We start from the raw sequence: 27,696 nt of genomic DNA on the forward strand, positions 1-27,696 counted from the left end.
CATTCACCAAGGACTGGGAGGAAGGGCTTGGCCTGCAGGGAGTGGAAGATGTAGTACTAAGGGGATGGGACCCATGTGAACAGTGTAGGCCACCAGGAATGACTGACAGAGCAGGAAACTTAGCTTGAGACTCCTTCTGAAAGCTGAGGCTACAGGTCCTGAGCCCATGATTGCTTTCCCTGTCCAAGTGGTGCACAGAGATCTTGCAAAGAAAGATCAGCGAAGGCCGGGAGGACACAGCCCCTTGCAGCGTGGCCCTCACTCTCTGCCACCTACGCTGCTCCCCAGTGTCCCTCCCACAGCCCGTGTGACATTCAGAGAAAAATGTCTGTGAGACCCCAACTCTACATTTTTGAAAAATTTATTTCCTACTCTTAGAAGCTAAGAACTCCACCACACATGAACCAAATTTTGAATCCAGAGTCTTCCCTAGTTTATCTACTTCCTTTTGAAATTTTATAAACAAGATTTTGTACACAAGAGGTAGCAGAGGAAAATTCCAGTCTGCTTGTTCCAAGCTCAAAAGATGCTGCACACGCCTGGGTGTTAGCAGGGAGGGTGGGGCAAGCCAGGTGAGTCTGGTGACTCGAGCTCTGAGTTTTGCGGCTACTAGCTGCTGGCAACCATGAGTGTCCACCTGGGGAGCGACAGGCAAGTTTCCTGTGGGAGGCTCATCTGTCTGTCCCAGGATGCCTTAGGAGCAGGAGAGCAGTCCTGAGGTCAGCCTGGACTGCAAGAGCTTCTTGAGAACACAGAGCGTTGAGTCAATTGTGCAATTCCTGCTTGATTGCGGACCACTGTAAAAGATTATAAAAACATCTTCATCCAAAAATTGGCAGTAAAAAGGACAACTCTTCCAAGGCAAGCTTGCCATAATTGTCACTTTGTGTACTACATTTTAAAAAGTCCTCATACGTTAGTGGACTGCAGCTGTTGGAAATCAAGTGGTTACTGGTAACGTGGAAAAGATGCTCAATGCAGCAACATGGGAAGAAGATGGACCAAAGTGTACAGTGCCGTCGATCCTGATGCAGCTTTATGTGAGGACAGCAGGTGCAGGGGCAGAAGGCGTCGTTTCCATAGGAAATAAGGGGACTGACTAGAAGTGGCAATTTCACTCCTGAATTCGGGCTCCTGAGTGCAGTTGCCGGCAGCGATATCCCATTGGTACCATTGCCAGCATTTCAATACATGTTTACACAATCTTTCTGCAAGCACGGGTGTGGAGAGATGGTGAGTCGGAAGGGAACAGTGGGACATGGATGTTCAGGTATTCAAATCAATTTTAGACCCTCACATTCAAAACCTGTAAGAACACCAGAACCTGACCAAATCTGCCACCTGCCTGTTTCCCTGAGGACACAGCTCTGCTCTTCCATGTTAGCCCTTCCTTCTTTGAGAGTGACCAAAGCTGGCACTGGCCTGTGAACAATGAATGAAGGGTCCCTGAAGCACACAGCAGGGAATGCCACCTGCCTGCCACGTGTCCCCACAATGCAAAAGCAACCAAAAAGGCACTTAGGGGCTGGCTGTGCCTCTCTGACTTAGCAAATCTAGCTGACAGTGGCAGCCTGGCACCTCCAGAGGCTCCTTTAGTTCTGTGCATGGCAAGTGGAAAATAAGGCAGAACATGTAACTAAAGGTGACACAAGGAAGAAACTGAGCAATTCAAAATACAAAATGAAAAGAGCACAGGAAATGGCTGTGTAACCCCAGCTTGAATGAGTGACTGATACCATGCTGGTAAACACAATGAAATGGATGGTATCTAATTATTTTTTTAGTTATTTCAGAGAAAGTAAGTTTTAAATCTTGCCTTTTCAGTATCGGTCATGTCAAGGAGAAACAAAGTCTTGGATTCTTTCTCTATAGTAAAATTATGATTAATTTCACAAAGCAGCAGCTCCCAGCTTAGGTATTTAACTCAATATACAATCGATACAAGGGTCACAGGAATCATGTTTAAGTAAAAACAAATGATTGCAGATCACATGACTTAAGACTAGTTTATTCAATATGTCTCCGAGCATTAAAAAGGTAATTTTATGAAGTCAAACTCAATAAAATTATAAAGTGCTTTTAATTTTGTTGTTTTAAAATTTTATTTTGGGAACAACCCATCACTTTTCAGTGATTGATGTCAAAGAATGCACCCTTACTTCTAGAGAACATAGCTTTTTTGTTTTGTTTTAAATTTATTATTGCTCTTTTCCATCTTGAATCAGAAAATACCTTAAAGAGCTTAATAATGCCACAATTTCTGATACTAGTAACATGTCATCAAGATCTAAGATTATGCTGAGGGCTCTTAACTAGACAAAACCAGAGATTCTGTACAAAGAGGGAGACATATTAAATACAAAGGTCTGTGTAAACCAGATTCAATTACTATTTTACAATGAAAGGACTTTTACCACATATCTTTACATCATTCTAAATTAGATATTCCTATTCAATGTTACTGCAGATTAAAAATTTCCCTCACATACCTAAAAATATAAAAACCAAAGGATCCTCCCCCAACAGCCCCCCAACACAGAGAAAACTGTAGCTTTATCCCTCCATCCTCACTCTTGATGTTCATGTATCAGAAGTTTGCCACCAGCTTTATTTCCTGAAGTGTCTGTGCACATATAATCCAGGGACAGCTGGTCCACATGCCAGGATTCTCCCACTGCCAAGCAGCTCTCAACCTTCTAGTGGCTAGAGAAGGCTTCCCTTCAGAACACATGGTCCTCCATCACACTCCTAGCTCAAACTCCAGGCTCTTGTAAGGGCTCCAAGGATGAGATTCTGGTTTCTAAAAGGTGCTGAGCTTCCCATCTGGGCACACTGCTCTAAGGGTCAACATCATCAAGGTCACTTCTTAATTCACCAATCATCATGGGAGATTCTGAACCCTAAGGCAAAGAAAGAAAGTTAAGGTTCCTACAATTAAAGTTAGGAAGAGTTTCCAACACTGACTTCCTTACTTGTGGTCTGTATTTTAAGTATATCCTCATTGAGCAATTTAGTTCTGCTTATTAGAAGGTAATAAAACACAATGTTATTACTCTTCTGGCAATTTCTGATTATGCAAAACGTGTGCATTTGTATGGTCTTACTCAGTCACTAAAAGAACCCCTGGACTGGCCTCAGGCTACACTTTCTTCTCTACACCCACACAGGCAGACTTATATTTGGACTGACTGAGCAATGGGAAAAGAGGGCAGGGGGAACTGGACACCAGTGACACTTTACTTCATGCCAGGCACTACCCCTGCTGGGTCGTTCCTGAGTCTACAATTGGGTTCTGTAATCTCACGCCTGGGGACTGACCTAGTTGAACTAGGGCTGAGCTGGTCTATCTTTATCCCCACTCTCTGGAGCAGGGTCTCTTCTTTCTTGATCTTTGGGATGCTTAGGAGCAAATGTCCCTTCAGCCAAAGACAGGCTCCTGTTGTACCTGTTGTAAGTGTCTCTCTCCATTCTCGTTGGCAGGGCTGCTCTCTGAGCCATTGCTGCTTCCTGATTGCTCTTTTTCATTCAACAAAGCTGTGGCGTATGCTAATGTGTCCTGTAGAGATTCAAACACCAGAAGATAAAGTAGCAACCAGTGACAGCACTTTCCCCACATTGCCAAAGCATCCCACAACCCGTTGTCCTGGGAGACCTGCCCAACAACCTGCAGCAGCGCTTTTCTCAGACAAGCGATCTATTCCCATTGGGTTTGAGAACCCCAGCTCATGTTCATACAAAAACCCAAAGGCTGCTTCTGTATCTCTTCCCTGAGTTGTGGTTTTTAAGAACCTGGCATAAGGGTTTCAAAGCACGCCAGAGCAGACACCCTCACCTGAGCTGAGATGGTTCGCTGAAAGGTTTTTCCAGTCGAGGTTTCGTTAGAGACATTGCTCTGTGGAGTCCAATAATGCTCTGACATCTGGGATAAAAGGCCAAGCAGTGGTGACAAGTAAGCCCCCATGAGTACACAGTCCTACCTTACACACCAGAGTCTAGCAGCCAAAGGTACAAGTCTACTTAGACTTCTACCACCTCAATTATCATGGGGGATTATCCCCCAGTTTCCAACAGGAAGATAGTGCTTCTTAATCGGAGCACCAGCCTCCAACTTTTCATCTCTGGAGTTAAGACAGATGTTAAGCAGTACCCCCCTTATGCATGGATGTGTTTCCCATACTTTGTTATTTGTGAACAACCACGGTCCAAACATATTAAAAGGAGAGTTCCAAAAATAAGTCAAACTGTGTGCCAGTGTGAGTACTGTGATGAAAGCCTGTACTGTCTCACTGTCGCTCCAGACATAGCCACTTGTTCAGCCATGTTTCTACCCTTTATATGCTAATGGCTCAAGGATCTCTCCACTGGTAACATATGAGAATTACAACAGTCACGTGGCCTTCTTATACCACCCATCTCTTCATACATACATCACACCATTTCCCACCCCCACGAGATGCATTAGTACAGTATAAGATCCTTTGATTACAGTACACTGTTATCATTTTTCTAGGATATTCTGTCCCCATTTTATCATTATTATCATTAATCTCTTACTATGCCTAATATCCAACTAAATTTTATCCTAGTTGTATGTATCTAAAAGAAAAAAATAGCATATATAGGCTCGGTACTATCATCCACTTGGAGGCATGTCTTAGATCATAAACCTTTGGGGCTGGAGAGATGGCTCAGTAGTAAAGAGCACCTGCTGCTCTTGAGTTTGGATCCTAGCATCGCCAAAGTTTGGATGTGATACCCTCTTTTGGTCTCCACGGGCACTTACAAGCATGTACATATACTCACACACATACACATAAATAAAAATAAAATCTTGACAACAACAACAACAAAAAACCCAAAGTCCTGTGAGATGTGGGGGAGAGGGTGTAACCATATTAAAACACAACTTTAATACATGCACGTATGTACTGACTAAAGAAATGTTTGAATGGCTAGAGAGATGACTCTGTGATTAAGAGCATGTATTCCACTCATGGAGGACCCAAGTTAGATTTCTAGCAAACATGTCAGGCAGCTTACAAATGACTACAACTCCAGCTCCAGGGGATCTGATATATCTGACCTCCATAGGCACTAGCGTGCATGTATGCGTGTGTACATGCACCCATACACACAATAAAAATAATAACAATAACAAAAACAATAATAAAATTTATCTAAGAAATATTTGACATCTCAAAGAATCTTGAGATCATTCTATGAGTTAGTTTAAGAAAAAAAAATCTTTTTCCAGGTAAGGTGTCGTTTTAGAGCCTATGCTATAGAGCTGGGAAAGCTCAGAATTCTAGTACCTTCTTCTGCAACCACTGCACAGCCCAACTCCAGTGATGGGAATTCTCCTTGAAGTATTCTTTAGCAGCAGGACACCTGGTGACCAAGCATATTATTACAAGTCAAAATACTTCTTTGAAAATATTCTTGTTCAGCTACATTTGTACTTGAAACATGAATGCCACTTTTACTAAAACTAAATTTTCCCTTTATGACTGGACAGTAAAGACCATCATATGTTTGAACTCCAAAAGGCAGCAAAGGCAAATACAGTGCCTAATCTCACTATCTCTAACTCTTATCAACAGCCCTGCTAAAGTTCAGAGCTGGAAAACTAAACAAACCCACCCAACTATTAATAAACTGTATATTTAATAAGTAATCTTTTTATATAATCAAACTAAACTTTAATTTTGTGTTAGAAGAAGGGAGAATGAGATTTTTGGGGGGAATACTTTTAAAGCATGCTTGGGAGCACTTCTCCTCATCTCCACTCTACTTGGCTTCTTCTATCACTGTCCTTCTTTGAAGACAGCCCTGAAGATGACGTTGCTGCTGGTGTGTGCAGACAGGACATGTGAGGACACTGACAGCATGTAGCTGCTGGTAGGGACATGCCATTGGTCCCAGCACTACTTGGAAACAACCATTTTGACATGCTGATATCAAGTCTAATCAAGGGACCTGCAGTTGTGGTAGGATAACACTTGTATCCAGAATATTATGTCCTCTAGAAAAATACACTATTTCAAATTACCCTAATTCTCTGTTTAGGAAGTTCAAGCACAACAGATTAAGCCCCATAAACTTCTCATTCTTATTCTGATACAAGTCTAAGTCTTATTCTGATATAAGTCTAAGAATATTTCTATGCCCACAAAAAAATGATGATTCAGTGCATATACAATACAGTTACTAAAGTCACTGACCTTGTTTGACTATGGAGTACACCAGGTTAGATTAGCACCACCGTAAGTTCCCAACATCAACTAAAGAATGACACATGGGATGTGGCACATGACTACAGTAACAGTCTTTAAAAGGAAGTAAAAGGAAGGAAGTTCTAACTAGAGCACGGACAAACCTTGAAGATATTGCACTAAGTCAAGCAAGGTAGTTATGAGGTACCCAGAGTGGCCGAATTCATGAAGGTAGAAATTAGAATGACTGCCAGTGGCTCAGGGAAGAAGGAAATGGGGAGCCAGTATTCAGTGGGGGTTCGGAGTTTTAGTTTTGGAAGATGAAGGGATCTAGAGATGGATGGTGAAAAGTACAAGTTTTCTTTAAAATTTTTATAATTATTTATTTACTATGTATGTGCCATGGCACACATGTATAGGCCTGAAAACAACTTGTGGGAGTTGGTTCGTTCCTTCCCCAACACAGAGGAGCCTCCATCACTGAACTGCATGGACTGTGTATATTCAGCAAGGTCAAGGTAACATGTACTGTCTATCGTGTCATGGTTAGAAAGTACCTTTGCTGTGAGGTCAACCTCCAAGTGTAAGTTTAGGTCTAAGATGGTGACTATGCTACTCAAACCATCTGTGATCCAGCATCTCCCCAAATCCAGGCTGTTTTAAGGATCATGAACACCTGGCATAGAATCGAGGTTTATAGGTGCTCTGATTCAGGTGACAAGATTTTGTCTCTTGAGAGACGTTTAAATTAGGGACTTTGGGCTCAAGGAGCCGCTGGTTGATGAAAGCAACTTTGGGAAAGCTCACCAAATGTTCCCGAGGTTTTCAAACCCACCCGATTCTTACCCTTCTGACATAAGGCCAGGGGATCGTCCCTTTCCTCCTTTTTGAAATTCTGGACCATCTATTACTTTTCTAACATTCCCACTTCATTTCCTTTGGGGAGACAATCTGAATAGGGTCCCGTAGTTCCTAAGCAAGCTCCTAAGCAAGCATGACCCCAAATCTGTCAGATCCTCTCAGGCCCCAAAACAAGGCAGTTCCCACACCACAGTCAAACCCATGTCCTCTGCACTCTAAGTCTGTACTCACTTCTGAGCAAGAGTGACGAGGAATTTGACACACTGGTAGCAACGGCTGCTGTCCACATGGTTGCTGTGGTGCATCAGGGCTAGAGGAAGACAAGACACTTTAACAGGAAGGCCCGGAGAGGCTCAAGTAATAGTGATGCTCTTGTTCTGGAAATAAGTTTGATAAGTGGGTAGGGGACAACTACCTATTCAACAGAACCATGCAGATTCTAGTGTTTTACTGTGTTAAGAACACAGCTGTGTGTAGTAGAACTGGAAGAACTACAACTTCAGCCGGATGGTATTCAAAACTCCCCCATACGGCTACCCAGATAAGAACAGTTACAACTATTTATCATTTGATAATGGAAATTTATATTAGTTCTATGTAATAAATGTTTCCTACTTTTTCTTTTAGCAATTTAAAAATAAATACTTATTCTTACTTGTCATGTGTTTATGCTTTTAGGTTCCAGAGGACCTGGTATGGCTGATGCTATGATTACAGTACACTACCCCAAACTGGGGCTTAGAAACCTTTGAGCTTGTAGCTCTTTTCTGCCTTAAATGGTGGCTCTTAGGTTCCTATTAATGCTGCCATGTGCTGCTTGAGGATGGGGATATATTCTGAGAAATGTTTTATAGGTGGGGTCATTGTTGTAAAGATCAGGGAACTTATACAAAGGAGAATAGCTATACCAGCCATAGCGACATATCTTATGTAACCCCATGTTAGATATAATCAGTGACAGATATGTTATGTGTGCCATGATGGTATACAACAGAATTCAAAGTATCTGTGATGAAGGACAATTTTACTGAACTATTTCTAAGGCAGTGTATTAAAGCTAACTCAGATTTTTACAAAACAAAGTCCAGACATACAACATGGTAGACAATGGACATGTGGGTCAAATGACAATCATACTTCATATATCTGACAATACTTAAGTCTAAGGTGTTAGTTTTTCTTTCCATGGCTGCTGGGGAAGGAAAAGATTTCTGTCACCAGAAAAACCTCTTTAGCTCTTAGAAAACTTTATGGTATTCCTGAATCTTCCGACTTGGGAACAAACCCTAGATTCTACCATACTGAGTGGAAGGACAGTCTCCTGGTCAGGATGAGGAGTCCAGTGACAATAAGAAGACTTCTAATGGAGAGGTCATCTAAGTCAGGGAGAGCAGAGGGGCCATGCCTGCTGGAACAGAGCTTATTTATAAATTTATAAATAAGGCACTTGTTCCTTAGCTGGCATACTTGCCTAGTAATCCATTTTCTGTCTCAAATACAAATTTGATTCGCTCTACTTGTATGGGATCTTCAATGACCTGTCAGAGGAAGGAGACAAAGTTAGCAACTGAGAGCAGCAGCCTGCGCAGAAGTTACTGGTGTTCCCCACAGCTCTACTCAAGAAGCTAGTTTCTACAGCAGAGCCCAAACACTAAGGGATGTTATGATATCACTATGCATCTCAAACACATCTCTAATTCAAAACCAAAATATAAAATTTTTAAAGAGCTATTCATTTCCTATATATGTGTTTCTAACAACTTTATGCTGAGGGCTGAGGACAGATGGTTTGTGATCCTAAGGACACAGGATCATTTTTAATTTATTTAGCAAAAATGCATTTTTGCTTCAGGATGTTGCTATATCTTTAGTTATTGGCACTAAGTCCTGTGCACTATAGCCCACTGCTTGGGTCTGCTGAGCCCAGTTCAATGATACATAGCTCTACAGCATTTCCCAAAGTCTATAAAGAAGGACTGGGGTCAAAAGGAAGAAAAAGATCAGAAAGACAATTTTTTTTTAAAAGTAGATGACACCCATCATGTATTTTCAATGATATATTTTTATATTTTAAGCCATTTCAAACCTCTGCACTAGGTTTTTAAAGGGATACAATCTTTCCTAGGAGGCCCTGGACTAGTCTCTCTCATCAACTCATTCAAATCATTAAATTTTATTAGCTCTCTTTCCAGCTGATCTGCTCCTTCTTGGCCTTCTACCATCTGCCTCTTTTCTTTGCCAGGATCCTGGATGTTCTCCCAATATCCAATCCTGCTTGTTTTAGTTCTTCCTTCAAAATAATAGCCAAAGGTGTCTTGCTATGCAAATGAGTCATTTCCTTTTTTTTGCTTAAAGCATTTTCATGGCTCACCATGACTGACAGCAGAGGCTGGGAGATGTGGTGATGAGCAAAAAGGCATGTTTCAGGAAGCAGGAGTGAAGGGAAACTGGAGGCTACATACACATCCAAGGAAGCATATGGTTACTTCTCTTAATGACTGGTGTTTGCAAGAAATGGAGCTAATATGGTTTGATCACTTCCATTCATATTAATTGACTAAATCCAACCTGTGCCCTACAGGAAGAAGTTGCTGTATCCTGGCATTGGTAGTAGAAGCCTTTTGTAATCTGTCTTTGTCATTCTCTCCCACTTCACCCCCACTCCAAGCTCTACTACATGGTTCCATTCTATTCTTTAGTCACACAGTTAAATCCATAGAGACCCTCTGTCATAACAGAAAGGATATGACCAACAATGTCATCATGCCTGCAAACCCATCAGCTAACTTCTGAGTGTTGCCCTCAGGGTTAAGCACAGTGAATCACACAACTGAGACCTCAATAAAGGTTAATTGTCATCCATTACTCCTCTGATTATAATTGCCTGTGGTTTTGCCCGGCTTTTTCAAGATACTGAAAGCTCCAAGACTTTCATCGCTGGTCCTTTCCAAGTCACTAATGCATGTGACACATGACTGATATGAAGAAGAATCAGTAAACGCAGGCAAACTGAACAAAACCCAGTAAGGAACTAGTGGCTTATGAACACATGCTAATTTTAAACATGTAAACGCAAGCGAGTCAGCAGAGAAATGTGAGACTTACCAATATCTCATGCAGTAGCTGGAATGTATTCTTTAACTCGTGGGGTGGAGCAGTGTCTAGCTGGTTCTGAAAACAATTTTGTGACAGGACAAACATTCTGGTGACTTCTCAGCGGAGAGCACAGTTCTGGAATCAAGCTCCAGTTCTACCACTGTCTGCCTGTCACTAGTCAAGTCAGCTCCTCTCAGGGCCTCAATTCCCAGATCCTTAGCTGAGGCCAAATAAACCCCTAAGGCTCTTTCAGTTCAGTATCCTGTGACACTTATGTTATTAGGAAAGTGAGGGAGAAAGCGAAATGGAGCATTCTAAGTCACAAGCAGCCCTGATCTTACACAGTTCCATCCACACTCTGCTCGTTTCCTAAAGGATGTTGGCAGCAAAGAGAATAAAGGGAAACCTCTGAGGTGAGCTCTCAGTGAAGTATATTAAAAAGGCAGCGTATGAAACAGAAAAAAAACTCTGCTAAAATGCACTAAGAAAACAAGGTTTATAAAACCTCTTTATGCATTTTAAATTTTATTTTTATTTATGTGTATGTATGCACATATGTGTGCGGGTGTCCACAGAGGTTAGGAGGAGGCATTGAAAATTCCATGGAGCTGGAGTACAGGCAGTTGTAAACCGCCTGGTGTAGGTGCTGGAAACTGATATTTGGTCCTCAGCCTGTGCAGAAGAAAGTTGGGAAAGAATATTGCAATATTGGAAGTATTAACAGACTTCCAAGGAGGCAGGAATGGTATTTATAAAACACTTTGCCTAGTGCTGCACAGATTACAACAACTTTGAAGTCAAGTTCTATTTCTTCCTGTTTTGTAGAAGAGGAAGATGCTTGGGTTCACAGCCATACAAGTAGTAAGCAGACACAAGAGGAGGGCAGAACACCCTTTACTAAGAGCTACAACTACGCCTTACTAAGTACCCGCTCCTTGTTAACACTACGTGGATCACTATTACAAACACGAGTGTGCAATTCTACTACACAAAAGAACTTCTGTGGGTAGGAATAGTAGATACACGTGGATTTCACATACAGAACCTGAAAGGAAAACATGCTCCTCGGGGCAGGGTGGAAGTGGCCTATGGATGACCAGCAGGACATGTCAAAGTAGACTTTGGCCTTATTTGTGTACTTGCATTTTTTTCACCAAGAGAATTATAAGCATAATTACTCAAAGATTCAAAAACTAGTAAAATGACATGTAGACTTTAACACTTTTCTAGTAACATCTAGAAAAACAGTGAGCGATGTGGTAAAGACACAGATAAAAGCTACCTTCTTAGTCCCAAAGCCTTACTCTGTCACTGGCTAACTGTATGACGCTCCTTACTCTGCCTCAGCTTCATGTTTTGGGAGCCATATCGATTTCATAGGACTACGTGAGAATCATGCGAGTTAAATGTAGTACATTTGGCATAGCTTTTGTGATTAGTAGGTGTAGTGGGTGAGATAGTGATTACTATATTGATCAATGCCTTATAATTAATTATATCACTGTTCAAGAAGATATGACACCTATTTTTGATTTTTAAGACAATGCAGGTAAAGAAATTACAGCTGTGAAACAATTTCATCCACTAATGATCACCAGAACATTAATATTATTAAAACATTATTCTTAATTAGTTAAAAATTGAACCATATGCAAATGTTTACCACTAGGAAAAGCGCTAAGTGAATTTTGGTACATGAAAGGATGAAGTATGGGAAATTACATGACCAAGTCAAAGAAGACAGAATCATAAAACTCTCAATTACATTAAAATACAAAGACAGAAAATAAAAAGATATAACAGAGGATAAATTAAAAGGATGTTCCTGGTAGTAGTCAGCACTAAATATTGGAGTTAGGAATTCTTTTCTTAATTCTTTAAAAATCAGCACAATACTTACTATCTTTACAATTAAGAAAAATGTATCCAAATTGCCTGGGAGCCAGAAAATGCTCTCCCAGGGTCTCACAGAATGCTACCAGGGATGGCTACGGTGACTGGATGCTACCAGGGATGGCTACGGTGACTGGATGCTACCAGGGATGGCTACGGTGACTGGATGCTACCAGGGATGGCTACGGTGACTGGATGCTACCAGGGATGGCCAGGGTGATTGGATGCTACCAGGGATGGCCAGGGTGATTGAGTTGTACCTTAATGAAATGCAGCATTGTGAAGGAAAAGTGCTCATTACAGAAACAGCAGTACACCACCATCTCCATGAGTGCCAGGAGGGAACCAGTCAGCTCTCGCAGAGCAAACATGACCTGGTGGGAGGACACAAAGGAGTAAGCTACAGCCACAGTCAGCGGTCTGTTCTTTCATCAGATTTTTCAGAAATTAAGAACAATGACATTGTCCTAAAACAGGGTTTCTTGCTTGAGGCCTAAGGAAGGACTTCAGCGTATCTGGATCTCTCTGTCATTTTATACAGACTTGTACAAACATGCACTTTTTATTTCCTGAGGACTAACCTTCAACAATTTTCAAATGCTAGCATTCTCATGAGAGGTTAAAGTAATAGCTGACGATAAGAAAATAAAGTTAAACAAAAAGATGAAAAAACTACAACAATATGTTGTTCTCATCTCCATTGAAAATCAGATTATGGAAGTCAGAATTCATAGGAAGGTAACTGGGTAAAAGGAGAGCTGGCCAAGAATAAGGCACACAACATGTGCCTCATGCAGACATGGGGACAACCCAGCCTGTGTATGGCCTGTGCAGACACGGGGAAAGCCCAGCCTGTGTGTGCCCTGTGCAGGCACGGGGACAGTACAGCCTGTGTGTGCCCTGTGCAGGCACGGGGACAAGCACACTTGGAAGGTTCACATACACATGCTTTTAGGCTGCAGTGTTTTAGGACCAGGGACAGACAGACTGAGGACAAACTTTTTGATAATGAAGTTACTTCAAAGGTGAACTCTCATTCAGCTTCTCCTAGGCCTTAAGGAGAGCTGGTGGGGCCGGAATGGAAGTCTAGTTCTTGGATGGAGAGAAGATGAATAGTGCCCACTTGACAAATTCAACCATCTATCCATGCAGTGCTGGACATGGAATACACTGGGCAAGTGCTCTACCATCCAGCCATGCCTAGTGTTTTGAAATGCATATAAAAAAAAAAATAAGCATTTCTCCTCGTAACAGTATTTCCTTTCACCAGAGTAACTTGAAAAATATATCAACAAAAGGATTTTGCTCAAATAGGAGAAAATAACATAAGTAAATGTCCTCAGCACAGCAATTACATACCTCTAACAAATAAGGTTTCCCTTCAGACAAGAACAATAAGGCTTCTACTTCCTCGTGGAGGGGCAGCAAAGGGCTTGAGGGAGCAACACTGATAGGTGGCCGTTGTTTAAATATGCCAGGAGCTTTAGGAGACCCAAGAAAAAAAACACAAAGCACAACTTGTCTCACTTGGAAATGTTCCATGAAACACATGTCCACAAAAAAGTGAAACTCTCAGGTTCACACACACAATTGCTGGGTTCTTACAACTCAATCCTTCAGTCTACTGGACCAATGAGCTAGGCAGATAATTTCCTTTATTTTTTTCCTCAAATTTTATCTCAGCTATAGCTATGAAAAAGTACTAAAAGCTGCAACCAGAGAGACACTGGACAAGTCACTGTTCTTCAAGCAATTGTTTGCAAAAAAAACAATTATGCTAAGCAGATAGGTATATACTCCATCTTTTGTAAACTGAACTATCACAACCAGCAGTCTTTTGTCTTTTGAGAGGAATGAGTCAGGTGTAGGAAATAAACTGCACTCACAACCAAGTGTCCCAGTCAGCCTCAGCTGTCAGCTTGACACAAAACAATGTCACCTGAAAGAAGGAACCTCAACTAAAAACCGCCCAGAGGCCTTTAATCCCAGCAATTTGGGAGGCTGAGGCAGGCGGGATCTCTGTGAGTTCCAGGCCAGTCTTGTCTATATGAGCTAGTTCCAGGACAGGCTCCAAAGCTAGAGAAACCCTGTCTCAAAAAACAAAAAGAATTGCCCAGATCAAACTGGCCTGTGGGGTATTTTTTTAATTGCTAATTTATGTAGAAGGGCCCATCCCACTGTGGGCAGTACTTTCTCTAGGGACAGAAATGAACCTGGGCTGTATGAGAAAGGTGGCTGAGCAAGTTGAAGGGGGAAACCAGCAAGCAGCATTCTTCTGTTGTTCATGCTTCAAGCTACTGCCTTGAGTTTCTGCCTTGGCTTCCCTTGATGATGGACTATAACCTGTATGCCAAATAAACTTTTCCCTCACTAAGTTGCTTTAAGTCATGGTGCTTATCACAGCAACAGAAAGCAAACCAGAACTCCATTCATGTGTCCTTCAATGTGCCTCTATAAGGTGTTTGTTTATAAGTTAGAATGATGCACTGTGGGGTTTTTCTTATTTTCTGCCTTTAGATTTTACTTTACACATTACCACCATACTTGAGCTCTATCACTTAATAGCTATGAACTTATTAGCTGTGTTTTTATGTTGTCTCATCTACAGAGGGGGATAGCACCTCTCCAGTGTGCTATGGGGAACGAACACAGTAAATACAAGCACTATGTCATAGCATAGGACACTAAATCATATATGCTTTGTAGTACTATTGTGTGATTGTCAGGACAAAGCCTATGTACAGTATACAGGCACAACACACGTTGTGTGATTAGGATAATGGATAATCATAGTACAAAAGTGCATCTGTGACTCTTATTGGTAGGTGACAAAACAGGAAATGCTACTGTTTCTAACTGATATTTTACTAATTTATATCTGAATCCCCTTTGCTTTCACAAAGCACTTTGGTATTTTATTTAATTAATCCTTACTATATCTAGAAAGTTATTTATTAATATTTTCATTTTGTATGGAAAATCATAAAGGTCAGGTGGCTTGGTTAAGTTTACACAGCTTGAAGACAACAGCCTGTGCCTTGTCTATTCTTCTTACTACATCAGTTGTTCATACTGTGGTGATGAGTGAGCTCTGAATTAGTCTTTAATCCTAGAGCCATTTAAAATAAACTTTTTGCATCAAATCAATGATTAACTTGATTTCTCTAGTTATTGATAAACTAGTTAAATAAAGTGCGGCTTAGCATTAATTAAAACAAAAAAACTTTTAAGTGCTCCTCAAAGATCAAAAGTCAACTGAGAAACAAACACTAACCATTCAGTCCTAAGATCAGTACTTCTCTCCATGCTTCTGATGTATGGTCAAACTTACCAACATTCCTCTGGGAAGAGACATCTGTATGCAAGACCAGCAATGCCACAGTGTTGTGAAGATTCCCAAATTCCCGTGCTTGTGCTGAACTCCATCGGCGTATCTATCATTAGAGAAGATTGAAGAATGCCACTATTCTGTGTGGGGAAAGTATCTGCTGGCTGGTAGTTTACTAAACCATGGTCTGTCTCGATGCCCACAGTAAAGAGGTCAACATATAAAATCACTGGTCTAATAAAGGTATCTCAAAGGATTTGCTCCCCTGAAAACATGAACTCATTAAAACATTAACTCTAAAATCAACCCATTCAAAGTATGCAGTTTAGGTTGGGTACACTCATGACATGCCAGGTAATTTTCCGGAGACTTAGTGTAATGGGCAAACCCATGAAGCTGGAGGACAGGAGGCCTGGCCCTATGGCAGGCAGCTAATAGTGTGTTGTATAAATGGGCACATTCATAACAATGCTTTATGCAATGGCAGAGATAATGCTACCTGCTCTGCCCACTTTGTGGTTTTGAGGACCAAGTGAAATATTAAGAATGAAAACTAGTGTATTCTACAAATGCAAGACAATATTAACTGCACAAATAGTGCAAATACAGAGACCCAAGTCCATCACCAGTCCCTGTGATGAGATTGAAACGAAAGACAAGTACGGCAGATCTCAATAGCCAACAACCACGGCACGTTATAGTATCAGTGCTTGTTTCTCACCACTTAAGTATAACAACAAGGTGATGGGATGGGGAGTTGAGAGAAGTTTAGGAGCTTAAGAGGCTCAGACTCTGAAATCCTAAGAGCTAGGCATAGACCCGTTTCACCAACACATGTGCTCTGTGACCTTGCGTAAGTTACTTAGCACAGCTGTGCTTAAATTCTTGTCACAGAATAGGAGAAACACTGCCTATTTTACTGAGCTGTGTGTCCAAACTATCACCACAGAAAGACCAGGTGTACTTGGTCCACAAGAAGCACTCTATCATTCCTGGATCCTAGCATTTTATGTATTTTAAAAATCTTTATCAAACAAAAATTAATGAATGGAGAAAACAGAGCTATATAGGAATTTCTAACAGGTTATATATGGACACATCCAGCCATATAATAGTAATGTTCTGGGAAAATGCTCCGAGCATTTGACTGAGAACATCATGCTGCAGTATAATTCAGTTTTTAACAGTATAACTTCACAGATGGATTTCAACCAACCCTCAAAACATTCACGGCTCTAGGGAAGGAAGAAGAGGGCTCTAAGGGCACTGATTCCTTTTCCTATTGAACTTCCTCTTCCCCTAATCGCCAAAGACTTTTAAGGTCTTCATAGTATATACTACCCAGAACTAAAAAACATTTATCAGCCACAAAAAGAAACAAAATGAAGCCCAACAGCACCTCACTGAGAACAGGAAGGCAGTTCTTACCTGACTGTTCTGTCGACTGACTCCGAGGAGGAAGCTGATCATGTGTCGCAGTGCTGAGTGCCGCAGAAGAAGGTCTCCAGCCCTAATACCTTGCTGCCACAAGGCAGTAGAATGACAAATTATACTCCCAGCCAGAAAAAAGTTATTTTAAAAATACATTCAGACATTTCAAGACATCACTATGTTAAGTGTTGCACCTTCTATGTAGGGAATACTTGTTAACATCTTACACACCTCTTGAGTCTTACACTGCCTCCTGATGGCTGCTATGGAAAAACCAATGATGCTGCCTTCCACTGTTGTCAGTAACTACACCTACTTGGGTCATAATTCCTGAAGTAAAATAATCCATTAATTTGGATTTATTTACAAACACTCATGAATCCACTACACAAAATGGAATCTAATATTTTTGCATATATAAAATATTTTTAGAATATAAATCTACTGCATTAGGAAAATATATTAGAAAACAATAACTTACCTTTTGTACAAAAGTGTTGAATAGGGAAAAGTATTGAGCACAATTTTTACAATTTTCTGGGACATCTTTATCCAACAGAGCAAGCAGGACTTCCAATAACTGATGAAGGCTTTTTAACTGGCAAGAGGAAAGAGGAAATTATATAAAGAAAGAGACAAGACAAACGCTTGTCACAGGATTAACTTGAAGTAAACCACCATAAGAAAAGAGGGAAATTACAATCCAGTCTCAGAGTTAGATGGATTTATGCTTTGGAGAGCAAAACAGAATTATCCTTTTACCTTCTGGAAGAGTGTCAGTATTGTTGGAGAACTAAGGGAGAGTCTATTTTATTTCCTAGGTACCGGAGTCCAGGTCACATTTTCTCCAGAGCTAATTTCTCTTTTTTCTGTCTTACAGAGAGGTGGGCACCAAGGGGAGATGGATTTCTGAGTCCCTCCCTCCACTAGGCTGCTCTTCACAGTCACAGATGCAGAGAATAAAACACAGACACAGGCAGAAGGGCTAGAAACCAAGCCGATGGAGCAAATGGAGAGCAACAGCCTGACAGATGACACGGCAATACCGACTCAACTAGGAACTTACTTGAAAGCCCGCTGACGCCTCATGGAAAGCTTTGAAAAACATTTTATTTGTTTAGAAACCATTTGGGTATGACATTGCTTCTGTTTTCCCTCCCACCCCAAATGTTTCTGGACAACTCCCTAGAAATTCATCTGTTATCCAAGCATTAAGACCAGGCTCACTACTCTTCTATTCCTCTGAAGATGGTATCCATCGACTTCTGGAATACCCCAATCATCCTGTCACACCCATTATAAATACAAGTTAGCACTTACATAGCACTTCATTTTCAAAGTACTTTACAGTATAGATATAGTGGGTGGCAAGAGGCATAATTTCCATTGTGGGAAAAACAAACACAAAAATACATTAGTTGGATATCAAATAGAATTGACTTCAGGAAGTAGCTTCCATGCTTATACCCTCTACTCCTTCCTCTTCTACTATCTGTTCTTCTGTCTTTAAAAGGTTGGTGATGTTCTATGGCCTAACCCTATCTGTAAGGAGACTGCACTAATTCTGTCTTTTTTCTCTGGAGTATACAGTGGAAGAAGGAGGGCAAGGTAGTCCTTAGGGTAGCATTCTTGAAACACCTTAGACGGCTCCCACAGGAGTGTCATGGAGCAATGGTATTCAAGCTTTCTAAGCAGCTCCAGTGACTTTCTTTAGTCTGCCTGAAGCCAGGTATGATTTTTTGCTTGATGAAAAGTTCTGCTGCTTACGCTGATGGAAAACTATCACTTTATAGGACACGTAAGTCTAATGACTCCTGGAATTGAGAGAAGGACTTTCAAGACCTTTCTAAAGGGCACATTTGGCTTCCTGTTCCTCTGGCTGAGTGCGTGGTCTAACAGAGCTTGCGAGAATAGGTGGTACTGGAGAACTAAGGGTCTGGGTGCCCCGACACTGGATCCAGAACATTCTCCTTCAAGAATGTGCTCAAGGCTGCATAGTGAAGTCAACATCTAAATTTGAAGCATTCTGTCCTGTAGTACATGGATGCACAAAATGCCTGGAGTCAATATTTGTAAGGAGCCAATTTATTTTGAAACTATTTTTCAAAGTTTTCCATTTAGTATCAGCTGTTTGAAACAGCAAACTTGGGGAGTAACTGTTGTACTTGAGAAGACTTAGTAACGGACTGAACAACCAGACTGATAATATACACCACAGACTTCCCCACAGGCTTAAAACCTTTGGGAACCGAAGATGGGAATAAACACCATAGTTTGGTTTATCGTGTGTATGTTGAATTAAGATTCTGAAGATATAACTGCAGAGAATAGGGTTAGGAAAAAGAGAATATTCCTGAAGGATAGAAACAACACTCAGGGAATGATGAAGACTGTGTAGGCTACCGTGCCCCGGGATGAATGACACTGGTTTGGCTATCAAAAGCAGTCGGATCAGGAAAGCAGCTTTTGAGGAAACAGCCAAGGGTGACTCAGAATGTCTAGGTTAGTGTGTCTAGACAATAGTTAGTCTCATTTCAGAGTCTAACACAAATTCTTGAGAGAAGACTGGCCAGGGATGAAAATCCTAAAGCAGACAAAAGCAGACCTCAACTTTTTTTCAGTCTCTATCTTGGTATCTGGAACATAAAGAGGGATGGACAGAATGCCTTCTATCTGAGCATGTATCAGAAAGTCACCACATACACACACATGCACACACGCACACATAGGCCCAGCCACCAATTTTAGGTCTCCTTTTTATTATGTACAACTGAGAACAGCTGATAAAACAGAATACATAAAGTTTACAATGAGACTGACCTTATCCTGATAAAACAAGGCACTGTCTAAGGTCTTCTCCAGAATGGTGGCCACAGCAACGCGTACTTCTCTCACACTGCATTCCAACAAGAAAACCCTAAAATAAAGAGAAACATGATATAAAGAAGGACACAAGTATGTAACTCTAAGCTGCCCTGCATATTTCCAGTCTAACAGCCACGAAGTAAAATGACTCAGAGGTAGGAGTCCCAAGAGCTTCCAGACTCAGTCACAGGAAGTGTGGCTTCCCCAGGTCACTCCATATGCTGTTAATAAGACATGGGAACCAGACAGATGAGTTCTGCCGAAAGTCCAAGATTCTAAGTAGTAACTCAAATGCTGAAAAGACAACAAATGCCCACATGATATTGCACGAAGGCTTAACCAACTGCATAAACTCTTGAGGAATACTGTGTAACACTAAAAAACTGAAAGTATACCTAGAATTGGGGAGGAGGTCTAGTGGTAGCGGGCAAGTGACCAGTCTCCTCCAAAATAAAAACGAAGACAAAGAACGGGTGACTAGGGGATGTAAGTATTGAAGGTCAACAGTCACAAGAGACACATATACCAAAGCCAATGCCCAAACTCTGTAAGGCAGGGTCTGTACAAACGTTATCGCCAGACTACATTCTGAGATATTTGGGGAAGGGGAAGAGTCTGAGTGGAGTATAAGAAAATATGAAAAAATTCTTAATTTTTGTTTGGTTTGAAAATGTTAAGGTGCTTATGTTGGAAAAAGCCAAAATCCTTCAATTGATAAAGACACATGTTGAAAAATCACAGTGAATTCTGTGTCTGAAACAAGCTTTAAAATAGAGAGAAAAACAGAGACTGGGATAGGTAAGAATAAGCTCTGCAAGGTCCTTCTGCCTAACTTTGATGTCTGTTTATAAATGTCGACAATAAAAAGTCCTTACAGGAGATAATGTGTCCTTTATGTGAGTGGTTTACATTTCTTTAGGTCAGCTGGCAAGCATTCACTATTACAAAACCCACAAAATCATACATTAAAAACTTGCATAAAGAAGCAGTATGGGGTATTGATGTGAAAGAGGCCATCAGCATCTTCACATCTCAATTACAGAGATATAGGCTAACTATCCATCCTCACTCAAAAATGCGTAAAGTCTGAAATTTTCAGGTGACAATAGACAATATGATGTCACTATTGGAAAAATTCTATGCCATCAAACCGGTTAACATATAAAAAGAGGAACAATACTGCATAAAATTACCTCTAAATTATGTATATGTTTACATAAAACAAAGTGAGTTAATGTTTATATTTGTGTTCCATTCTATGACACATCACTATAAATGCAAATATCCCTCAACTCAAAAATTTTCCAAAACAGTCTGGTCCTAAGCATTTTAGAAAAGCAACATTCACCTTATGCATGTGCGCTCTCTCTCTCTCTCTCTCTCTCTCTCTCTCTCTCTCTCTCTCTCTCTCTCTCTCTCTCCCTCCCTCCCTCCCTCCCTCCCTCCCTCCCTCCCGTGTGTACTAGCGAGGACATTTTAATTGGAGTAATGATAAACTATCTTTAAGGCTTTATGGGCTGAGGAGATAGCTTAGTGAAGTATTTGCCCTGCAAATATGAGTTCACTCCCTAGAATCCCCAGACTGGTTTTAAAAAAAAAAAACAGGCATGGTAATACACACCTAATTCCTGTGTTAGGATTAAAATGAGGAAACAGGTGAATCCTCAGGCAAATGGGACACCTAGTTTTTGTTTTTTGTTTTAAAGGTGAGAGGCTCTTCTCCTGAGTATGTTCACTGCCTCCATACACAAGGGCAGCCAGGTACATCCACCCATACATATATTTATGCACACACATACATAAAATAAATATCCTGGAGGTTCTAAAGAAAGAACTAGATAAAAACCATTCCTTTCACTTACTCATTTTTTAGATTTTAAAAAAGATTTATTTATTTTTGTTTTATGTGGATGGATGTTTTGCCTGCGCCTATGTGCACCACACATGTCTGGTGCCTTAAGAAGCCAGAGGAGGGCAATGAATTCCTGGAACTGCAGTTAAAGATGGCTGTGAGCTGCCGTGTGGGTGCTGGGAAATGAACTAGGTTCTCGCCAAGAGCAGCCAGTGCTCTAACTGCTGAGTCATCTGTGCAGCACCTGTTATTAACTGCTTACAACTCACGGCAACTGAAAGTAATCAGACCGCATAGAAAAGATCAGGTAATCAACTGGGATGCTTGGCATTAGGAATACTAAGAACAAAGGAAGACAATTTCTCAGGAGACACTCAAATCAAGTCTGCCTTTGTATAAATAAGGTGCTGAATGAAATATTTTCTATGCACCTTTCAAACATATAATCATTCTTTGACACAGTGCTTGGGGGACCGATTGGGAAAATATTTTAAAACTCAATTATAAAATCGGGTAAAGTTATCTTTACTGTACACTTTAAGGAGGCAGGTACGTAATAACTCTTCCAAGAAATGTTTATTAGTTCTCTCTTCATGACCAAATGCATTGTGTGATGTGTGAACAAATATTTCAGCATGTGTTATATGGCAGGCACTCTGTGTCCCGTGTGGAACAAGCAGACTTGATTCTGTCCTGAAAAAGCTGAAGCTCAGTAGAAGACACACACAAATCCCTAAGGAGTACACAGAAACAGGACAGGTCTGTATCAGTCTTTGAGTATGTGTGATCTAAGCTGACATTTGAAAGAGCAAAAGACAATTACTATGCCAAAAGCAGAGGGAACAATGTTTCAGACAGGAGTATCAGGCATAAGAGGCTTAAAGTAGGTTAAAAAAAAAACCCAAAAACCAAAAAACAAACAACAATAAAACAAAACAAAACAAAACTCAGCATGTTCATTGAACCTGTTAATTTAAGCTGGCCTTAAGAGGTGACTGACATCAAGGAGAAAGTGAACACTACAAGCCTGAATATAAAGTGAAGACCAAGCAAAGCTTTTAAATTTTATTATAGTGGAGGGGAACCTACTAAAGAGCTTTCAGGATGGAAGTAATGTGATACAGCTGCTCCAAAATCAACACTTAGTCTTTATGGGGCAGCAGGGAGAAATGGAGATATATCAAGTAGGCAAATGGTATCTGGACAGAGACAGAGGTAAAGGAAACATGTCTGAGATTAAGAACTCTGGTCAGGGTTGGTAGCTCACTCAGCACCTCCATGTGTAGGCCCTCAGTTTTATCCCAGTAACATTGAAAACTAAAATAAATATTCAATCAAATTTCTAACTTATCACCAGACTGTGCTCCCTTAGTAGGAAGGAACCTGTATTTCTCACTTTCCTGCTGTGCGTCTGTTTTAACACAGAAATACCAGAACACATTTGTATGCTGACAGAAGAGGTCGACAAGAAAGACAGGAGTTAACTGAAAGGCCAAGTTCCTTAGAGGGGCTTGCAAATACAGATTCATTTTGAGAGGCAAGGGCGTTTTATAACCTGGAGACGGAAAAAGACTATGGTAGGTGTGTGGCATGTGTGATGAGTGACCATTATAATCACTTTCTTAGTGACACCCCCAGGCTAGGATGAGCTCACATAAGAAGTTTAGAGCCAAATCAGAAGGAAAGAAGAGCCTACCGGGGCCAAGGAAACAGGATAAGTTCTTGTTAACATTGAAGGGGTCGTGCTAGGCTCCTCATATAATGATAAAGTCGCCAAGGATAAGGGAAGTTGACTCAATAAGTTCAACTGAGAGTAAGAAGTAAACAATAAAGTGATTGCGAACTCTTGAACTGTTATCCAAAAAGGCAGCTTATTCTACTCATAGGTTCATAGGTAATGCACTATCAGAGCTAACTCTTTTGGGGCCAGAATCGGAGAATAGATAGACTGTATAGCAATAGGGCTGTACTAGCAGCCTCAGACTGAGTACCTGAGGAAAGGGACTTGCATGCTCCTCCTGAGCCAGAGCAAGCACTAAGGGGCTGCATGCTGTGAGCACCTGTCAACCATCACCTCACACTCTCCCAGCAGTCCCTGAAGCCTTACCAGCATCTAGTCCAACAGATGATTTTGGAGAGGCTTAATTTCCTGCTTTAGCGAAAAGCTTAAAATGGACTCTAGCCTGATAAACAATTTCAAGCTGAAATGTAAAGGGTTTATAAGAACCACTACTTCTAAATGATAGGAAAGGACATAAATTCTTTTTAATTTAGAGATCCTGAAACTTACTTTACCAATTCTCGTCCTTCAGAGCTAATAAAATACTCAACAAGCCACTGACAAGCATCCAAACTCTTTGAAAGCAATGCTTCAATAGTAGCAATCCATTCTTCAGTGTCAACCCTTTAGAAGAGAAAGAGCAATGTTAGACTCCAAAAAGTAACCTCAGAGCGACGTTCCACAGTGTGACACATCTACCTGTACACTACCTGCTCCAGTGTGGACAGGAACGAAGGGCAGATTAAATAATCAGTGACGACCAACTCACATTACTCAGTGTTTCCATGTTTAGGTTATTCACAGTATAATTCCCCCCCTCCCGCCTCCTCCCACCAGGCAAAAACATGTGCAGGTGCCTACATCTATGATTTTACTTTTATCTTTTATATCTTTATCTTCAACTGATGAAGACATTTTGTCTGGCATAACTAAGCCTGTGTTACCAAAGGCTCACCTTTAAAATAGCTTATGTTTTATGTCATATTGCTAAAATCATTAATATGCTTGAAGTATAATAATAGTTAAAGATTTGGCCAGAGAAAAGGTGGCCTGACTGTGCTACCCACAATCTCATACACTCCTGAGACCCCAGTGCCCTCCAAACAGTAAATACAGACAAAATGGAAACAGTACATGTAGATACCATGAGTAAATTTCACAAATGAAAGTAGCAATCGAATTTCTCTACTCAACCCCATGCAGACCTTAAAGGACAGAAACATGTTCTCCTTTTTAGCATCATGTAATATTGCTATCACTCAATGTTCTTCTGGTTGCTACACATAATGAGGCTGCCATCCGTAATTATTTTTCTTCAAGAGTCTGGCTGAAAAATCTTTCCTCAAACCCAGACTTGAGAAGAGTACTCACTTTGCTAGTGAGAGCTCTATGGACTTCCAACTTCAACCAGTTGCAACCCAAGTATCCTCTTTTTTTCCAGATATTTTTCTACAAACCACCCCTCGGCTCTGTCTCAGTCATACACAAGGACCAACAATTACTAACCAGAATCTATAATGATCCAGGCACCTTATCAGGTGCTGGAGATAAAAGTCAGTGATAAATAAGATGCAAACGGATATCTGGAGCTCGAATACGTCCTGGTGCAAACTCCTCCATCATGACCACAGCCTAGATTTCCTAGTGTGGCACCTAGTGACTGGTCTTAATGAGTCCCTTACAAGTAAGTATACAACTAGAAAAATACAATTAACCAGTCACTCATGGGTGCCTTAAGCAAATTCTGCTTGCTACTCTAGATTCTTCCCTTCTGCCTAGGATGATGTCGTCTAGAATTCTTCGTTTCAAAATACTCTGAAGGCACCAATAGGTATGATTTTGCTCAGTTTTCAAAGATATGAAATTTATGTCTTGTAGCACAGCAATTTCTTTATCAGTCCTTCTCATTAAACCTTTCTTAAAGATAGAGGCTGTGTCTTGTAAACTGGACACATCAGGTAATACTGCAGTGTTTTGAAAAGCTGAATTTAAAAATTTATTTTCTCATTGAATTAACCGGTATTTTCTGTAACAGACTAGTAAAACATATCACTCTTACCTGAGTTTTTTCTTTGTTCGTAGATAAGTTTGGAAAAGGAACTGAATGGCAAGCTGCAAGCTCACCTTCGCCATACAAGGATAATATGGGTGCTTTAGTTTAGTCTGAGAGGGGAAAGGGAGATATTTTTCACAAGTCTTACAGATCATTACATATTTATATAGAATGTAATAATGACACAGTAATATTAATATGAAAAACCTAATCTTGGCACTTAGGAAGTGAAGGCAGAAAGGTAAGATGTTCAAAGCCATTCTCAACTACATGGCAAATCCTGGGAGACAGCCTGGGCTAAGTGAAATCCTGTCTCAAACAAACAAAGTCTTGCCAGCTAGTAATAATAAACACTCATCTGCATTTCTAAAAGTTAAGATATCTTCATTTTTACATGAAGCCCTTTTAAAATAGAGTCTTTGCCCTTTTTTGGCAAACTGTAACTGTACTCTCGACAAGAAAGTACTGGAATGCCATTTTTGAGTCTGACAGTATATGACCAGAGATTAGAAAAGGTTAAGCCATAGAGCACAGGAACAAATGATAAGACCCACAGCCACTCAACCTCATAGTCCCTCAGAATCTTAACATTCGGCGTGTGTAACTACAGCACTCATAACCCATACTCAACAGCCCCAAAGCTGCCTGTATGTTAGTGTAACTCACTATAGGAAATGGGCTTTGGCATCTAGCTGAATGCTAACACCTGAAACAAGGGCATCACTTTTTTCAGTTCTTCAGTTACAATTAGCTACTTACAGCATTCAATGACGCTAAAGACAAAACAAAACTGAAATAGTCACTACTGTACACGTCTCTATTCTTCATAAACTTGAGGTTTTCATCTCTCACCATCTACAAAACAAAATCAGTGACTTTTAACAAACAGTTAAAATAATGTGGAGAGTTATTTCTACCAAAATGTTTAGGTAATAAGAGTTTGTAAAAAAATTATAATTTATAATAACCCTTTTTCAAGCTTTGAATTTTGAAAAACGAGTGAGAGAAATCTCCCTTTAAATTTAAGACACTGTAAAAAGGTAAGCTACTACCTACTTACTCGCTTATCCTTTGGCGAACTCAGCAAGCTGTGTGAAGGGCCAAACACAACACCCTACACACAGCATTTCCATTAATTCCTGCCCTTCCCTGCACAGCTCTTCCTTCCCAAGGAGACTGCACACTTTCCTATCTAGCTTGGGCTGTCTAGTGTGTAAGGTCTGGACCTGGCAATGGTCTTGATTTCAAACCCTTGCCTTGTGAGATCCCAGGCCATTTCCTTTTTAAATAAGTCCTGTTTATATAAAAATAGGAGTAAGACCCCCTACTCTACAAGAGGTTTAGGAAGTTTAATTACTTTGTAAAAACCTGTTTAGCCGGGTGTAATGGTTGCATGCCTTTAATCTCAGCACTTGGGAGGCAAAGGTGGGTGGATCTCTGTTGAGTCTGAGGCTGGCTTGATCTACACAGTAAATTCTAGGCCAGTCAGGTCTATATAGCTGAAAACCAGTCTCAAAAACCAAATCAAATTAACACTTGCTTATGGTCTGTAGGACAGAGCAAGTATTCAGTAAATGATGGCAATTACTGTCAGTTTAGTCTTAACTGAAGGGTCTGAGTCTTAACTCGTTTTCTCTCTGATAAATAAATTATTTTAACAGTGTGTTTCTCTACTCAAGGATGATGCTGGCAATCTTGAGTGTATGTTTTGTGTTCTCACACTGTGGCACTATCTTTTTTATTTATTTATTTATTTATTTATTTTTTTATTCTTTTTTACTTAAAATTTCCAACTGCTCCCCGTTTCCCATTTCCCTCCCCCTCCTCCCACATATTGCCCCCTCCCCCGTTCCCCTCCCCCTATCCCCACTCCACTTCTCCTCCCCCTAGTCCACTCCCCCTCCCTCTCGATACTGAAGAGCAGTCCAAATTCCCTGCTCTACATGAAGACCAAGGTCCTCCCACTTCTATCTAGGTCCAGGAAGGTGAGCATCCAAACAGGCTACGCTCCCACAAAGCCAGTTCATGTATTAGGATCGAAACCTAGTGACCGTGGCACTATCTTACAGCCTCAATATCTGTTATAGAAAACACAAGGACAAGTGAGGGTGATGAAGTGGCACATGAGGACAATAACAGAGAAGGCAGTCAGAAGTACATTAGACTTACAATATGGACTCTGACATTCATCTTGATTTTCTCCCCTAGAGAATTATTTCCCTGCTCTCCATTTAAATGTTTATTTATTTTCATTTTGTGTATCTGTATTTTACCTCCATCTATGTATGTACACTATGTGTGCCTGGTTCTAGGAGGTCAGAAGAG

General features: G+C 40.7%; 1 protein-coding gene across 2 annotated transcripts in view; it reads right to left on the reverse strand.

Moving 5' to 3' along the window:
• Window positions 1–345: 345 nt before the first annotated feature.
• Window positions 346–27,696, reverse strand: part of Usp24 (ubiquitin specific peptidase 24) — a 138,867-nt gene continuing 111,516 nt past the window's right edge. For both annotated transcript variants that reach the window (XM_057785576.1, XM_057785575.1), the window contains 16 exons: window positions 26,131–26,226; window positions 25,378–25,481; window positions 23,829–23,942; window positions 19,642–19,738; window positions 17,303–17,419; window positions 16,819–16,911; window positions 15,394–15,496; window positions 13,422–13,543; window positions 12,323–12,436; window positions 10,179–10,244; window positions 8,545–8,611; window positions 7,305–7,383; window positions 5,313–5,388; window positions 3,833–3,919; window positions 3,446–3,556; window positions 346–2,900 (listed from right to left, as the gene is read on the reverse strand). In XM_057785576.1, the coding sequence (XP_057641559.1) occupies window positions 2,838–2,900; window positions 3,446–3,556; window positions 3,833–3,919; window positions 5,313–5,388; window positions 7,305–7,383; window positions 8,545–8,611; window positions 10,179–10,244; window positions 12,323–12,436; window positions 13,422–13,543; window positions 15,394–15,496; window positions 16,819–16,911; window positions 17,303–17,419; window positions 19,642–19,738; window positions 23,829–23,942; window positions 25,378–25,481; window positions 26,131–26,226 (1,509 nt within the window). In that variant the 3' untranslated portion in view covers window positions 346–2,837. The remainder of the gene's footprint in view (window positions 2,901–3,445; window positions 3,557–3,832; window positions 3,920–5,312; window positions 5,389–7,304; window positions 7,384–8,544; window positions 8,612–10,178; window positions 10,245–12,322; window positions 12,437–13,421; window positions 13,544–15,393; window positions 15,497–16,818; window positions 16,912–17,302; window positions 17,420–19,641; window positions 19,739–23,828; window positions 23,943–25,377; window positions 25,482–26,130; window positions 26,227–27,696) is intronic.

This window comes from Chionomys nivalis, chromosome 11 (assembly GCF_950005125.1).
Source record: "Chionomys nivalis chromosome 11, mChiNiv1.1, whole genome shotgun sequence".
NCBI lineage: Eukaryota > Metazoa > Chordata > Mammalia > Rodentia > Cricetidae > Chionomys > Chionomys nivalis.